Below are 17,061 nucleotides of genomic sequence, written 5' to 3'. Positions count from 1 at the left end.
ATTGCCCAAATCTTGCAGGCTTTTGATCATGAGTATTAATAATTCTAATACATTTGAAGCTACAAAAAGAACTTATCATTGTTGGAAGTATGTGCAAGAGGTCAAGTGCATTACAAAGACGGATCCTTGATCATGAGTATTAGTTATTATTTTGTGTTTTACAACTTAGAAGTTAAACTAGCCAATTTGAGTTATGATTTTATTTTGTGTTTTCTAATTTTTTTATCGCCTCAAGTAGGGATGGCAACAGGTAGGGTACCCGCGGGTAATGTCATTCCCAAACCCTTACCCTTTTATTTTTTAATTACCCGTACCCATCTCATTACCCTAACGGGTATACTTTTTGCATCCCATACCCTTCCCATTTAATTCGCGGGTACCCGCGGGTACCCTTACCCGTAAGAATCAATAAATAAATAAAAAATATTACAAATTTAACAAACTATAAATTTAATAAATTATCAATCTAAAAATTGAATAAATTGAACTTTAATTAATAAGAATAAAGTAGCTTAGTGGTATCACTCAATTGTTGAAAAATAAAGTGTTGGGGTTTAAATTTCACGTCTTACATCTAAAAAACAATGATATTTATTAATATAAAAAATTTTTATGACGGGTACCGGGTACCCTAGGGGGTATTCCCATACCCGTCCCATTACCCTAACGGGTAATGGTTTTGATCCCATACCCGTCCCATACCCTTTTATACAGGGTACGGGTAATCCCATTAGGGTCGGGTAGTGCCGGGTACCCACGGGTACACTACCCGTTGCCATCCCTAGCCTCAAGTGTGAGAGACCGTCGCCTCGCCTCAAGGCGATATTTTGCCCTTATCGCCTCGGCTCACCTTTTGCCTTTCACAACTATGCCGGAGGGGCTCGGGCCATGGCAGAAAACTACCTACCCAGGGGTGGAAAACACCCCTGGTGATGTGTTCCGGCGGGCCGGAGGGTCAGGAGACCCTGCCCTACCCCCCTGGCTCCGCCCCTGAACGAGCCCTTGCATTTTAGTCACCATAAACTCTCAAGGCTGAAGATCAACCAAACCAGAAAATCATACCCTTCCCATAACTACATCCTAGTACCATAACAGAGAACTGCACACATTCTGGGATTGTATATTCACTCTCACATACGAGGTTATTCCAGATAGAACACACAAATGATATGAAAATCTGATAACTTTCACGTAAAATTTATTTCTGTAAGAAAAAGAACTCCACAATTCGAGCTACAGCATAAATTAATTTTAAGGGCAAAAACTACATCCTTTCCTCACTACATCCATTTCAAAAGAAAAAGAAAACAAATCCAATCCTAGACTAATAATTCTTCTCCTCTCTATAGACATAAATTATAATGCAAAATGGGTTAATGGGTATACAGTATATGTCGATAACCAAAAATTAACTAACACAAAGGGAAAGATTGCACCAACTCTAACCTTATCAGTCATTGTTTTGATTTATGATGTCGCTCCTTCTTGTATCGAGACTGATCCGGATCAAAACCACCTTCTGCTGCCCCATAAACAGCCCAGGATGGTGTGGCAACCATGTAATCATTGCTATTGAAAGGCTTTCCAGAAGCAACCTGTATTTTCAAGAAAACATGTTACTACTTGCCATGTTTTATAGAAATGGGTTGTAAAATAATTATCTTAACGCTGTTACCAACCAGATCATGGAACTTTTCATAGTCTATCCATGTGAACCATTGGCCATCGACTTTGAACTTATCAGTTTTTGCCAAGAGGATACAACATGAGTGGACATGCTCACAGGCAACCTCATATTCCCCTCCGCTTTTAATAGCTAAGGCCTCTGAGAAAGCTTTCACATCATAATGCCAGGGCACATTCTCCATTGTCAACTTTGAAGTAGCAGACCTATACGAGGGGAAAAGTCTAAACCAAGCATTTATTGGTGATAAAAATATAAAATAATATCATATATTAGAGCAACTTACGTTCCACAGTATGTAACACCTTTAATCTCAATAAAATCAGGCTGTCCAATGCTAAAGAGGTCATAATAAGCATCTATATCCTCTGTATTCCATCCTTTCACCAATGTTAAGCGATAAACGGTCCTTTGATGTTTCTCCCTAAGGGCTTTCAGAGAATCCTGAAAAGATTTTAAGCAAAGAGTAAATATTTGAATTGCTGACACTACCAAATGCAAAAATGCATTTAAAAAAACAGATGAGCCAACGTGAAAACTTTGCATACCTTGACAGAAAACCAAAAGAATTTGACAGAAAACAAACAACTATAAGCACCTAACACAATAGCTCACCAAATAAGATATTAGAAAATTACTTACATTAAATCGCTCCCAAAAGTCCCCAAATAATGGCCTATCAATTGCCTTCAAACTATCTTTTGTTGCAGCATCCACACTGACATATAACTGCATGTATCAAAAAAATAAAATAAATTTTATGTCCAGTAGCAAGAAACAAGGACCTTTGATGCCAGATTTATCTTCAACAAATAATTCAATGATGGCCTGCAGACCTGCGTTATAGGATTTAGCATTTTGATCTTTTCAGGAAACTGAGCATTTGTCACCAGAAAAGTAGATATCCGCCTCTGATGCAACTCATTCACAAGCGTATTGATCTCAGGATACATTATAGGTTCACCAACAAGAGAGAGAGCACAATGCCTAGGGGAGAGCCCCTCAGCCAATTTATCCAATGTAACACCTGGAACAGAATGTTGTAAGCAACGGCAGTACTGTTAACAGATAACCCATAAATATAAATAAAAATCCATGCCCCCATAGCCACACAACTGCAATATAGAGATTACCAGGAACCCCTTTCATCTGCTTTATCATCTTTTTATGCTCATCTATGGCAGAATTCACAATTTCTAGAGGATCGTCCATCTTCCACTGCCAGCTCTTTGCTACAGGATTTGTGTGATGCCTCCAACAGAAAACACATTTGTTGGCACAAGCCAGACTAGGAGTTGCCTCCATGCACCTATTTTATTCAAGTTTCCAACAGTTAATATTTCTAGACAAAGCAAAATGGTAATAGCTAAAAAGTTTACATGGAACTAATAAATAAAACAACGTAGAAAAAATCAATGAGGGAGACAAACTAAAAAAAACTGTGGGTAGTTAAAAAGACTGCAATTATGAATGACCATAAATAGATAAGTAACAAAATTTTGAAATCTCATATCTTCAATATTTTGGTTTTTCTTCCCTTTTCCTCTACCAGTATTACTTTAAGCAGGCAATGCATTTGGAGAAACATATGCATCATGCTAAAGATAGATACAGAGTAGCCAGTTTTCAAAAGCCAGGATTTCAATAATATGACAAAGAATTTAAGGATCATTGTTAACCAAAAATTCGTATATAATATACAAGAACGCATAGAACAAAACCAATGCCATGCCTATAAAAGAATCACAAAGTCCTTACCTATGACTTTCTATTCCATAAAATGAGTGCTTGTAGCAACCTCCTCTGCCTCTCAGTTGAGATTTGGTCCATCGACAAATTTTAACTCCACTGTGAGAACCAATAACCTTGTATCCCTGCAAAATTCATTGCAAGCTTCTGTAAATAGATGGAAAAAAAATTCAATGAAAGGAAAATATATATATATATAAAATGATTATGAAAGGCTACCTGTTTTACTAAGTTGGCCCTGATTACTGGAGTCACCATTTCTTTTTGACCATTTAATTTCCCATTAGTTTCAGGCACTGCACCAGACTTCCTTGAAGGCCCTTTACCTGCAATATCCTCAAGATCTATTATCCCTGAATCCTCCTCAACATTCTCGTCATCAGTAGTTTCATATTCATCAACTGCATTCTCGTTATCACTTTCATCACCAATAAACCCATTATCACAAAACTCTCCATTCTCAACACCATTTCCCTTCAAAACCTGAACAACCTTCCCACTCCATTTCTCAAAAACCCCATCCACTTCACCACCATCCACGTCACCTTCCCCAACATCCACAATCTCATCGGCACCTAATTCCCTCAACCGCCTGGAAAATTCTTTAGCCACCGCATTGAAATTGCTGCCATAAGCTCTACTTCCAACTCCAAAAACCGCAAATTTGCACTTAGAGAGCAGCAACGAACCTACTCGAAAATCTTCAGCGCTCTCAGCAAGCCAATTCACAAAGAAATTAGCTTCTGGAGGCGGTTTGCCATCTTCCCAAGTGGAAGCAACGATTAAGACTAATGTTTCCTTAGGAAGGTCTTCGGGCTCGTAGTCTTTGGGATCGATTAGGTCAAATGAGAGATCATTTAACTCCAAAATAATGTGGAGTCGTTGTGCTAGGGTTTTAGAAGTTCCTGTTTGGGAGATGAAGAATAATTTGCCTCTCGTAGAAGAAGAGCTTGGGGAGGCGGCATTAGGAGTAGGAGTAGGATTGAGGGAGAGCTTAAGGAGTTTGAGACGGCGAGACTTGTAGAAGCAGTAGAAGGTGGAGGCAGAGAGGATAGCAAGAAGACTTAATCGAGCGGGATAGGAAGAGAGGGGCATGATTGGGATTTGGATGTGAGAAAAGTGTTAGAAAGAGAGTACGGAGAGAAGTAAGATCGTTGTCGAGGAAGGTAGAGAAACTGCGTCAGCCATGGAAGAAGCTCGAAGAAGAGGAAGACAACCGGTACGGCGGAGCACTGAAGTAGAAGTAACTTCAGTTTCATTCATAATGATTCGCGTAAACGAATCAAAATAATCGAGCGCTCGGCGGTGATTCTATGGGGTATGGGCCTTCAATTTTGGCAGCAAGGCCAGGGCCGTCTTCATCGAACAATGGTTCATGAGCTAGAGAAAATTCAACGATGGTTCTGAGCATTAGAGCATCCGGGTGGTGTAAAAGATGATTTAATTAAGCTAGATGTCGAGTCCAAATCCTAACGTACGTAAAAGTAAAAATCTTTTTAATTGGAAAGGATCCATTTAAAATATACCTAACGAATCTCGAATCGAGAAATCAAATATAAATTATTTAAAATATAAATATAGTTGGATAAAACCAAGGTGGGCATGCATCTCTAAGATATTGCTTTATTAGGTTTAAGTTAAAATTTGAGGATTTTAGATTAAAAACTCACTATAATAGACTCTTTTCAAAATCAAGAAGAAAAACAACGAGAAATGAAAACAATGACTATGAATTCCTTTATTTGTTTGTTTTGGTTCCAGAAAGGAAATAATATACTGATGATTTATTTTGCGACTGTTTGCTTCAAATGAGGTGATAAACCAGAGTTGTGAATTGTTTTTAACAACAATTTTTATACATACGCGTGTATGGATTAATTAACTTATCACATGTAGATATAAGAATAAAAATCAATTACTTCAACCATTAAAATCAAAAGACAGTGAAACTGAGGAAACTAAAATAAAATTGGTCAAAATTAGTTTCCAAGGTAAAAAAAATAAAAATAAATAAGTATAAGGATCAAACGTAAAATTAGTCTAGGGGTGAAAAATTATAAATAAATAAGTATAAGAATCAAAAGGAAAATTAAAAAGTAAAATTTGTTCAAAAATATTTTGTTAGGAAAAGAATTAACAATATATAAATATAAGGATCAAAAGTGAAATTAATCTAAAAATTAAAAAATAATAAAAAAATAAATATATGCAACAAAACAAAAATTAAAAAGTAAAACAAAAACTAAAGTAGATTTCTGTGAGGATGGTAGAGGTTCAATGTAGTAAAACGAGGCATAAAGAATAGAAAATCTTAGGAGGTTTGATAATCAAAGATAAATTAGAGGAGTTAAAGGTAAATATGTAACTAAAAAAAAGTAAAGAGAATAATTAAATTAATGAAAGGAATAATTTTAAATTAAACTTTGTGATTATAAATTTTTGTGCAGATTTGTACCTGTGAAATTCTTGTTACAAACTAAACCTTTTGATTTGTGCCGTTAGCCGAATCAAGATAAATGTCTTAACTTTGCTAAAAGACAATGATATTTTAAGAAAAATCTTTTTTTTTTTTTTTACTTTTTCGAGTTTAAAAAGTCAAGAAGAAGAATGCAATATTTGCTAAACAAGAGTTGACTTGTCAAAGTCAACTTTTTTCCAAAAATATCTTGTCCATATCAGCCTTGTAACAGAGTTAAGACATTAGCATTGATTCTGATAACAACGCAAACCACATGATTTGATTTGTAACAAAAATACTTACAACTACCGATTTGCAAAAACTTGTAACCAATGGGTTTAATTTAAAAATTATCCCTTATTATAACAAATACCAATATAATGAATGAAAATTCACCATTAACTTGTCCTTTCCTAAAACCCCTAAAATAAACGTCATGTCTCTATTATTAGAGAGTCTCTCTACTCTTATTATTTTATTTTTTATTAATAATTTATTATTATGAAATCTCTCACTTCACACTGTTGGTAAATATAATAATACTTAATAATTTTAATGATTAAATAATAACTAAGGAGTGAACATAAGAAGTATTATTGGTCATGATATACATTAGTCATGTCTTCAAATCACTAAGAGTCAATTGTTTACATTATTTTTAAATAGTGGATTAATAATCTCTTGAAGATGGTCTAACACAATTGATTGCCTCCATCTTTGTAAACAAAGTGGAACCCCATATGAGACCCATAATTGGTTATTAAAAATTACACTCTCCTGGGGCACTGAACTTCTAAACATAACATAAAATTCACTGAACTCTGCACTAAATTACATCCATTATTTTACCTTCTTTCACTTTTTCTCTATTTTCATCTCGTTCACTCTCTCTGTTTCTCTCTCAATTCCTCTGCGGACACCAGGAGCTTCTCAAAAATCAATCGGACTGTGTCGGAGCAAGTGAGCATCGAGAAGTGGGAATTCATAGGAAAGGTGTGGGTAGATATGTTGTTTGAAGATATGAATCAGATCATCGTCGTCTTTATCACCGTAAGAGCCCATTGTTTTATACTAGTTAGATGAATAAGGTTTACGAAGAGAGAGATGTAAAGAGCAAAAGAGATGAAGAGAGAGATAAAAGGTTATATAATGAAAGTGAGGAGTAAAATAGAGAGATAGAGTGAAGTTAACTTGTTGAAGAATGAGCAAATTTTAAAAAGTTGAGTCTCAGTTACTTTTATGTTATGTTTTGAAATTCAGCAACCCTATCGAAAATAGACAAAGTTTAGTGGCCATTGACGTAATTTACTCTAAAAATTAGGGTGTTGCTATTTACCACCCTTATTTTCCCACTTACCGTCCTTATTTTACTTATTTGCCCTCAATTTTTTTAAAAATTTAGAAAATTTTCAATTTTTAAAAAATTTTCCGAAATTTTACCATGGCAGGTGAATGACCCGCCATTCCTAAAGGAGTGGCGGGTGAATCACCCGCCATCCCTTTAGGAGTGGCGGGTCATTCACCCGCCATTCCTTATCTAGTGGCGGGCCATTTGGCCCGCCAAGGCAAAATTTCTAGAATTTTGCCACCACATTTAAAATCTCCGGATTTTTGCCTTGGCGGGTAAAATGGCCCGCCACTAGACAAGGGATGGCGGGTCATTTAGTGGCGGGCCATTTGGCCCACCAAGGCAAAAAAAATCCAAAATTTTTAAATGTGGTGGGAAGGGGTTTGAAATTTTTTTTTTTTTTTTCAAAATAAAGGAAGAGGCTAATATGTCTTTTTCCAGGCGGTAAGTGGGAAAATTAGAGCGGTAAGTAGCAACCCACAAAAATTATGCACATGGCCGAGCGTAGGCCTGGCTCGGGCAGCCCACACTCAAGCCCGGCTCGGCACGGGTCCGTTTCGGACCCGTGACAAATTCGGCAGACCCCTCATGTGGGGCCCTCACTCTATTTTATTTTTGAAAATAAAATAATAAAAATAAAAACAACAAATATAACCAGAAACCACCCTGTTATTTTCTATTCACGCGGAATTAATTAAATTGCCGCTTTAATTAATTAGGACTAAACATCTCGGCTCGGTTAAATTATCGTTTTGGATTATTTAATTAATTCGATCAATATTCCGATTTATTTAATTAACCATTTGAACAATTAATTAAGTCGGAATGAGTTTGGATTTAATTAATTAACAACCTGGTTAATTAACTAAACACATTTTTTATTTTATTTCTCACTGATTTTCCGTTTGGTTTGGATTGACAGATTCCGATCATTTCTTAAAAGCTTTTCTTCATAGGTCCTCCGATCCCAGTATCTACAACTGTATAAATTATAGCTTTGATGTATATATATGTGCATTCTCCTTCAATTAATTATATTCATACAGTATCTTAATCTACATGGAATCTCATGTATGCGTACGTCCATGCTCGGTGACATACTAGAAATGATGGAAGTGTTATATCATTGAATCCAATTAGTTGCAGTTTATCATTGTACTACTCTACAGGAGGCAGCAAGAAGAAAAAGTAAAACTTGCCTCAAATCAATCTTCTAACTCCTCTAATATACAGAGTTTTTAAGGCCGCCACATGGTTTTTTGGGCACATAATATCCCCTCTTTGTTCTGAGTATAAGTCATCCGAATCTCCCAATGCAAACTCCTCAAGATTCCCTCTAATGGATCTAATATCTCTACCTTTTCTCTTATAATAACCCATCCACCTGGCCTCAATATTCTGTCCATCTCCACCACAATTGATACCGGTTGCTTACACCTGCAAAACTTTACATTTTCAAACACATAATCACAATGAATAGAGAGTTTAAATAAAGTTTTTAACCTGTTCTTAAGCCGTGAAAACAGATGATCAGCGTGCAAAAGGTCATATGATCTCGGATATGTGCCAAAGGATTCACACCAGTCATGGTAAACACCGGTAAGACCACGTTCATATATGATTGGAAGTGTGTCTGGTGCGTGGACTGGAACTACGTTCATCACCCAAACCTTATGTTGCGAGAGAGCTGCCGCAAATCTGCATTAAATACACCATTCTTATGAGCTAGCATTACAACTTTGAAAAGGAAAGTAAGGGTATCAATGCAGTTGTTAGCATAAGTACCCTCCAAAGACGGCTTTCATGTCCATTACATTGCGGATGTTTGACCAATCGATACCGATTCCAGTCAGATAAGACTTTTCGACTATAGCTTTCCAATGATTGGTGTCTGCAATCAATTTTTCTTTATTGTTCATCCAGTCAGGATAAGTTTCTAGCCTCTGCGGCCATTCTTCAGGCCATTCTGTTCCATGTTGTTCAATTGAAGATGGAATAATGTGCAAGCAGGTTTTCATAGGAACATACCTAGTATGAGAAAAGAGCCGTGACCATCGAATTCAAGTGCATTGTAAAGTAGAAAATGGCAGCTAGCAAGCTAAATAAGAAGGCATATTAATTTAATGATCACATATAAAACATATGAAATGCCAGAAGCAAATCTTGATGCTGAGCATAAGCATTGATGCTATCATGCTAAAATGAAAAGATTTGTTTTTCGACTTACCAGGCTGCATCAGGATTTTCATTTTCCTTGCACAGAGGTGGATTTTTCTTTCTTCTCAACTTGTATATGTCATTTGACTCGGGTTTCTGATAGATTTTAACACCCACTTCGCTTACTTCATCAGTTTTATGTGCTAAAACATTCCAGCAGATAGATGCTGTCAAGGCGATCATGGCTGGAACCAAAGAAGTGTCGAGGTAGATAAATAAGGGAAGCTTTTTTCTATGCTTAATGCAAAACAAAAATTAATATAAAATGGATCACTTAGAAGACGAAACTAAATCGAAATATAGCTAATCAGTCAACTTTTTTTATTTTATTTTCCATGTAATATGGGATTAGGATTCTGAAACATATCAAAGAGAAATTGCTGAATGCAGTAAACTATGATGCTACAGAGAAAGATGAAGATCACTTAGAAGGGGAAAGTTTAGAGGGGACCAGGTCCTCCCAAGGACCCCCATACAAACGTTTTATGTCTGGGGGGTCCTCCAAGGACCCGCTCCCCTGTAAAAAAAAAAAAACCTCTTTAGAAGAGAGGGTGATCAATAATAAGGAGAATTCAAGAAAGAAACCAAATCCTTGACTTCGTAAGTGAAGACTAGATAATGTTGGATACAACTTAACACTGGAAGTTCTAGCTAAAGGAGATGACTGTAGAGGTCATGTAGATGGTCTAGAATATGGTTCCATTTTGGAAAAAGCATCCTAAGGCTTCTCATCATTTCCATTTTGGTGGATTGAGCCCTTATCTTTTATTTCAACACTTCAGACCTCTTATCATTTATTTTTTTTGTCATATTAAGCCTCTGCTTAGGGCGAGCCTTGGTGCAACGGTAAACGTTGTTGTCGTATGACCGAGAGGTTACGGGTCCGAGTCTTAGGAGCGGCCTCTTGCCAAAAAATTTGGCAGGGGAAGGCTTGCCCCTAATACACCCTTGTGGTGGGACCCTCGCTTAGCTAGGACACGTAGTGCACCGGGCCGCCCTTTTTTATGCCTCTGCTTACCAAATTAGCTAGTTGTGAACAAAATTCATCTGTGTCTAAAATTGTATATTCTATTTTTTACAGTTTGAAATAAGGTTTCTAGAGTTTCTCTTTAGCCACATCACACATGTAAATAACTTCTTTCGAAATGTTAAAAATAGAAATTTCAAATGCTCTGTTGAAGGAGTTTTATGTTCAAACCTGACTTCTGATCATCAGGGGCTTAATGTGACCAAAATAAAAGATCAAGGGTTTATAAGTAAAAATGAAAGATTAGGGGCCTCAAATGCTTTTTGCCTTCCATTTTATATGTATAGTTTGCATATATCCAGACAAATACAATACCATCTTCCTACTATTTAGAGAGAACCAGACCAGTAGAAGTAACGAAGGGTCTGCTGAGTTAAAGAGGTGATAAAACAAACTTCACAGCAAGTTATTTAATAAGTATAAAAGAATGGAATAAGCATTTTTGTAAGATAAGGTCACAAACCTTCCTCCTCTTCGACGTTCTCATGTTTAGTTGACAAAATGAAGTATCCGCCAGGCCTTAAAATTCTGTTCATCTCTAAAAGAAGCTTACCGCCTAAAACAATGTAAAAAGTCATGATACAAATCCAGCAAAATAAAAAGAAAATAGATCCTTGACAAAAAATAATAAGGAACGAGAAAGAAAAACATTTGAATAACAATGACATAAGAATGAAAATACCATGTGAATGCCAAGGAATGCTGCATTCTCCACAATGAATAGCATCAAAAACACCACTAGGGAAAGGAAGCCTTCGAGTCCCAAATGGGCTAACTACTACTGGAAAGCCACGCTCCAGGGCAATTTGGGCTAGGTCAACTAGATCATCCTTCAAGCCAAGGGATAATGTGAGTACGTCCTTGTCAACAAGTGAAGCTAGAAAACTTGAATCTCTACATCCAATGTCCAAAACTACGCGAATATTCTTCCCCCATTCGATGTCTGGTACCATCTAACATACCAAATTAATTACAGGGATTAGCTGTATTCTGCTCTAAAATAGTTTTTCCAATGATATTAATTTCATTCTTATATACTTGAAAACAAGTTAAGTATAAGTTGAGGCGGCACTTTCCTGTTCAAGGGGTGGAAAGCAACAAAAGATGAGTTTCATGAGGATGTTGCATCACCCTCGTTAATAATGGAAGAAAATAAATCCGGCTTATTTCCTAAGCATACACTACATAGTTATCAAAAGCGCGCTTCACGCTCAAAGTCAAAGGGCATTAGGCTCTAGGCATGCCACCTGAGAAGCCAAAAGGCGAGCCCTGTTCAAGAGGCACGCACCTCTTGAGCTGTTGAGCGTGCTTTTGTGAAACTGGCAACTTCCTAGAGGCGCACCTAGGCGCAATTTTATAAGCTAGACAAATTTTTTTCAGGGTTCCAAGTTAAAAAGTGGTTATTTCAATCTTAACCCTTCCCAATCTATATCATCTATTGTTGAAAAAAGTTCTTATCGTACGAGAGTAGGAAAAAAGTGCTAAGCCTAGGCCAAAGGAGAAGGCTAAAGCACCATCTTCTAGTGTTGGAGAAAAAATTCCTACAGTTCTTAGAGATGAGGAGGAAGAAGAATCAGGCTTTGTAGATGAGTACCTTGAAGATGAAGAGAATAAGATTGAGAATGTTGAAGATGAATTTGATCTTGCAAATGATGATAGTGGCGGTGATGACTTTGATCAGTAATGAATATGGACTATGAAGACTCTAGTGTTGATGAAAAGTAGTTACTAGACCTATTGGTTAATTAACTTAAGATTTGGTTCAACTTTAATCTTTAGATTTAGAATCTATCATTATGAATTAGGATAAAGGAGAGTTAATAGCTAATTTGGAATTTATTTCATGCTAGATTTCATGATTAAGATCATAGATAATATGATTTAGCATTTGACTATATGTTGTATTTTTGAAATGTTAATTGTTGTTATTTATGATTTTATACATTATTTTTTTTTAGTGAATCTTGTGCCACGCAGGCGCTCGCACTGTTTGATAGCATCTAATCCTCCTATACTTGAACATAAAAAACATGCATATTGCTCTGAGTTCAGATGTTACAAACAGAAAAACTCACCTCTTCAATGGATTCAAGGTAGTGTTGAACTCCACCCGTCAATTCAGATTGGTTTTGAGGAAAAGTAAGAAAATCCCCTGAGTGAACAAGCCAACTATTTTTCTTAATAAATGTGTCAAGTTTTGGATGTGCTATATTTTTGTACAATATCTGCAAACAAATAAACAACCATCAAACAAACATCAAACCTCAAGAACACCAAAATTCAAGAGGAAAATAGGTAGCAGACCTCTTGATTATGGTTTTATTATACCTTTGACTTGCTCTCAGGCCAAGACACTGGAATGCTGTAACCCTCATGAGGAAGAGGAACAAGACACATTGGAGATGATCTCGGACAACTTCTCTCAGTATGCCTATAATTTTGCACTCTTCCAGAACTAGTTTCAATGTCAATACAAGGAATGTAATTGTGCTTGCTTCTTGTGCTACAAAATCTCCAATTATAATGTGCTTTTGGATCAAATAAAGGCCCCTTTATCTTTGTCTTCTTCCCTGCACTTTTTCCCCTATCACTCTCTTCTTCTTCCTTCTCTACAGCTTCTTGATCAGTTGTTTCAATCAACGAGTCTTCTTTTTCTCCATTTTCATTTCCTTCAATTTGATCATCATTTGCCTCTTCCCTACCATCCACTACTATCCCTTCCTCTTCTTCATCCTCTTCCTTTTCCAACTCTTCATTTTCAGCCTCCTCTTTAATAGTACTATGTTTCTCCACTCGATTAGGCAATTTTCGAGGACTATCTTTCACTTTTTTCTCTTTCTTCTCATTTTCCCTAGATTCATGCCTCATCCCAGACAAAGGAGTTGTCCCATTTATCTTTTCCCCAATTTCACTAGACTCTAAACCAGGTCGAGAATTTCCTCTGTGATCTCCTCTACTAGATTCAAGCTTTTCTGGCTCTTTTTGTTTAATCGGTGACTTAACATTGCTTGCCCTGTGGTTTGCTGGAACTGGTTCCGCGATATCGTCGAAGCTCTCTCTTTGAGTTGTTACAACAGAGGAAGAAGAAGAGAACACAGACCAAACAAATATAAAGCAGAGACCCATAACCGCTACTGCTGTCATCTTTGCACATAATCCATAAGGTCGTTTCGCATGGCGAACAAGCCTAGCTATGGCCATTTTTCTCCAACTCTCAATAGAAATAAAGCAATTACATAGAGCTACATGAATCAAAGATTTAGGTAAAAGACAAAAAGAGAGGATGCAAATCTAGAAAAATCATAAATAAGAAACTGAATCGGAGGAGGAAAAGGAAATTATTACCCTTGTGAAGTAAGTAAAGCAAGTTTTGAAGTGTGTAAGATGAGTAAGAACAGCTAATCACGAGCTTTTAAGAGGGTCAATCGGACCCATCCTATCCAACTTAGAAAAATGGCTGCACTGAGAATGGAAGAGAAGGTTGAAAGGGCGTTTTCAATTTATAAACGTTTGTTTGTCTTTTAGTTCATTTTTTGAATGGTGAAAGCAGCTTTAAGGTTAGTACAGAGCCGCAGTCACATCGGCCTAGTAGGCGGCATGTTATCCGGTGAACAGTAATGAAATAAAAAAACAGAGTGCGGAAGAGATAGCTAAACCTGGCGACAGCTGCCGATGTTCCCTGTTCGAGTTTGGTAATTGGCTGCGTAATAATTGGGCAATAACGAACTCTAGCATTGCTTTGCAGGAATCAACTAGCAAATAATAGTTGCCAATTAGTAAGCTTGTTAAATGTACCATGGTTCCGCTTGCCAATAACGAACTCTAGCATTGCTTTGCAGGAATCAACTAGCAAATAATAGTTGCCAATTAGTAAGCTTGTTAAATGTACCATGGTTCCGCTTCAATCGCTTCAATTTGGAATGTAAGAAAAATCATCTAAATTCACTCCTATTTACTATACTCTTCGATTGCATTTCAAAATAAATAAGATTTCCTAATTACACACCCTCACCTAAATAATTTCTTAAAAGATACTACCTCCGTTTCATATTACATATCTTTCTAGAGATGTTTTTTTGTTTCATATTACATGTCATTTTACATGATCAGTACATGTTAAGTCATCTTTTTTTCTGCTATAAAATGCGTGTTTACGGAAATTAATTATAATAATCGACTTATTATAGAATATATAAATATTAGAATCAATAGATAAGGGGCAATAATGTCTTTTTTCCAATATCCTTAATTTCTATACAACTCTCTAAAATGACATATAATATGAAACGGAGGGAGTATATAATTAGTTAAGATTGGGCATGTTACTCTAAGTCGATTATTTAGAGATTTGGAGTGTTTTGGTAACTTCAGCCAAGATGGAGCAAAACACATAAAGATTGTTGGAGGTGTGGAGTCCAAATGCTTCAAGAAGTGCGTTCCCTCAACCAATTTCTTAAAGAGTGGAATGACATATAGGACGATCGGGGTAATAAACCTACATATAAAAATAGAAAAAATCATTTTCCAAAATTTCTCGGCCATTAACGATAATATTTATAATGAAAATAAATATTTTGAATACAAAATAATTAATAACTGAGATATGAAATTTTCGGTAACCGTTCCTCTGTTGTTCTCCTCCTGCGCTGGGATCGGTTCGTGAGAACACTCTGCGTTCAAGTTAGTACCAAGAAGATATAACAAAGGTTAATGACCAATGAGAGTAAGAGAGAGATCAAAATCTTTTTACCATTAATAAGGTCCTACTATTTATAGGAGCTGGGAATCTAGTCCATTGTACATAGTACCTTTGAGATATGGCTTAGTAGGCCAAATTTCTGCTAGACTTGCCTTTTGAATGAGCTTAGAAAGCTATATTGGGTTGTCCTGGCCTGCAGACCCATATCCCTCATCAATTAGTCTCCCTCCAAAAAGTATGTGGTGTCCCAAATCATTTGATGTGAGGCTGGAAAGGGACAACGAAGTGCTTTGGAATATGTTGCTAAGATGTTTGTGCCCATTGTTGTGCCTTTTTAGAAAGTCACTTGTGGGAGTGCCACGTGTCGTGTGTAATGTTGTTATTTATACGTAACTGATGATGAAGTGAGCTCTATATAGAGCATGCGTCATTGAGAAGTAAGAAATGACGACTGTGTCAGAGTGACACGTTGGACTAGTTGGCTTAAGTGGTAATAACGAGTGTGACTCTTCATCTTCCTACCCTTTTCTATAAAAGGAAAAATTTCGCCAGTCAACAAATTTCTCCTATTTTGGTTGAGTCCACCCGCATATCTCTGTAGAGCAGTGGATAGCTATCTTTAGGGTGTGCCTTATTGATGTCAGTTAAGTCAACATATAACTCCATTTTTTGTTAGCATTTTTTACTAACACGACATTTTTTACCCATTCAGTGTAGTGAACCTTTCTGATATGTTCGCACTCCAAAAGCTTTTTTTTTATTTCAGTTGCAATTGCCCTCTGCCTTTCTACCCTATGGTTTTGCTTCGTTTTCTTAACCTACCCAACCTCTAGATCTACACATCCAAAGTGTAGGTCATGATCTCAAGATGGATACTGGTAATATCCGAAAGGGTCCAAATAAAGGCCTTTATTTTCCTTTTTAATGTCTTAGAATTATCTTCATGTACTTTGATTAGGAGCTATGTTGCTATTTAGACTGCTTTTCCCTCTGTCAAAGTGAGTATTTCGATCTTCCCTTCGAGTTTCTTTCTCCTCTTCTACAATATTTAGCTCTATCAGCTTGGCATGTAGTATGTTTCTTGAGCAACCTTTTTTATTACCTTTTGCTATTGCCATCCCTTTCTGTGTAGGGATCTGCCCAGCTAAGTGATGCATGGATAAGGCTTTGATATATTTTGATAGGAGGGCTCGGCTTATGATGACATTGTAGTAAAGTGTAGTGTCAACTACTAAGAACTCAGCTTTGGTTTGCCACTTCTGGTGTCTATTCCCTAATTCAACTTTCATTATAATACTCCCTAAAACGGATGGGGTGTATGTTGATTCCTAATAGTGGGGTCTCGATTAGTATAAGCCTATTTAGGTCCAGCCAGAAAGCTTCATAGGCCTTTCAACTGATGAGGATTGTTGAGCTCCTAGTGTCAATAAATACTCATTGGGCAGTGAAATTCTCGATCTGTATATGGATTATCAAAGCATCAACATGTGCTTGTCTATGGGTATTTTTTTAGGTGGTGGTAATTGAATTCCAACTCGTATTCATGCATCATATGACAGTCACTGGGACTTTATTTCTACTTTGCATCTCTATCACTAGTAGGTCCTCTGACAATTACATTAATTACTCATCAGGGGGCACATGTCGAAGGTTGGGAGGCCTTTTGATCTTGCGTAAGTGTCTTCAATGGATTTTTTAGAGTGATTTAGCATTCCCTTTTCAGCCAACCTATCTAGTTTGAGGTCCAGTTGTCTGCAATCTTTTGCATTATGCCCTTCACACTTATAGAACTCATAATAGGTTTCATTGCTTAGTTGTCCGGTCCACTTGATATTGGGGGATACTCAATATGTCTTTTTAGCCTAGAATAAGACTTCTT

General features: G+C 36.7%; 2 protein-coding genes across 5 annotated transcripts; both read right to left on the bottom strand.

The window, feature by feature from the left end:
- Positions 1-1,165: 1,165 nt before the first annotated feature.
- Positions 1,166-4,841, bottom strand: LOC136235921 (S-adenosyl-L-methionine-dependent tRNA 4-demethylwyosine synthase). The gene is made up of 8 exons (XM_066026005.1): positions 3,653-4,841; positions 3,443-3,558; positions 2,818-2,993; positions 2,521-2,711; positions 2,327-2,413; positions 1,971-2,128; positions 1,680-1,890; positions 1,166-1,595 (listed from the first exon to the last, which is right to left on the bottom strand). The coding sequence occupies exons 1-8, from the start codon at positions 4,526-4,528 to the stop codon at positions 1,455-1,457; spliced, it is 1,956 nt and encodes a 651-aa protein (XP_065882077.1). The 5' UTR covers positions 4,529-4,841; the 3' UTR covers positions 1,166-1,454.
- A 3,496-nt stretch (positions 4,842-8,337) lies between these two features.
- LOC136235906 (probable methyltransferase PMT28) lies at positions 8,338-14,276 on the bottom strand. Of its 4 annotated transcripts, XM_066025992.1 has the most exons (10): positions 14,140-14,276; positions 13,829-13,945; positions 12,812-13,725; positions 12,559-12,708; positions 11,166-11,436; positions 10,947-11,039; positions 9,467-9,641; positions 9,025-9,267; positions 8,743-8,937; positions 8,338-8,676 (listed from the first exon to the last, which is right to left on the bottom strand). In XM_066025992.1, exons 3-10 carry the CDS (start codon positions 13,682-13,684, stop codon positions 8,478-8,480), a joined length of 2,199 nt encoding a protein of 732 aa, XP_065882064.1. In that variant the 5' UTR covers positions 13,685-13,725; positions 13,829-13,945; positions 14,140-14,276; the 3' UTR covers positions 8,338-8,477. The 4 variants fall into 4 exon arrangements, with proteins under 4 accessions (XP_065882064.1, XP_065882063.1, XP_065882062.1 ...); XM_066025991.1 differs by having other exon boundaries at positions 12,812-13,945; XM_066025990.1 differs by having other exon boundaries at positions 13,829-14,216.
- Positions 14,277-17,061: the final 2,785 nt, after the last annotated feature.

This window comes from Euphorbia lathyris, chromosome 7 (assembly GCF_963576675.1).
Source record: "Euphorbia lathyris chromosome 7, ddEupLath1.1, whole genome shotgun sequence".
NCBI lineage: Eukaryota > Viridiplantae > Streptophyta > Magnoliopsida > Malpighiales > Euphorbiaceae > Euphorbia > Euphorbia lathyris.
Note: the sequence above shows the minus strand (reverse complement) of the source record. Positions and strands in the feature narration are given on the sequence as shown.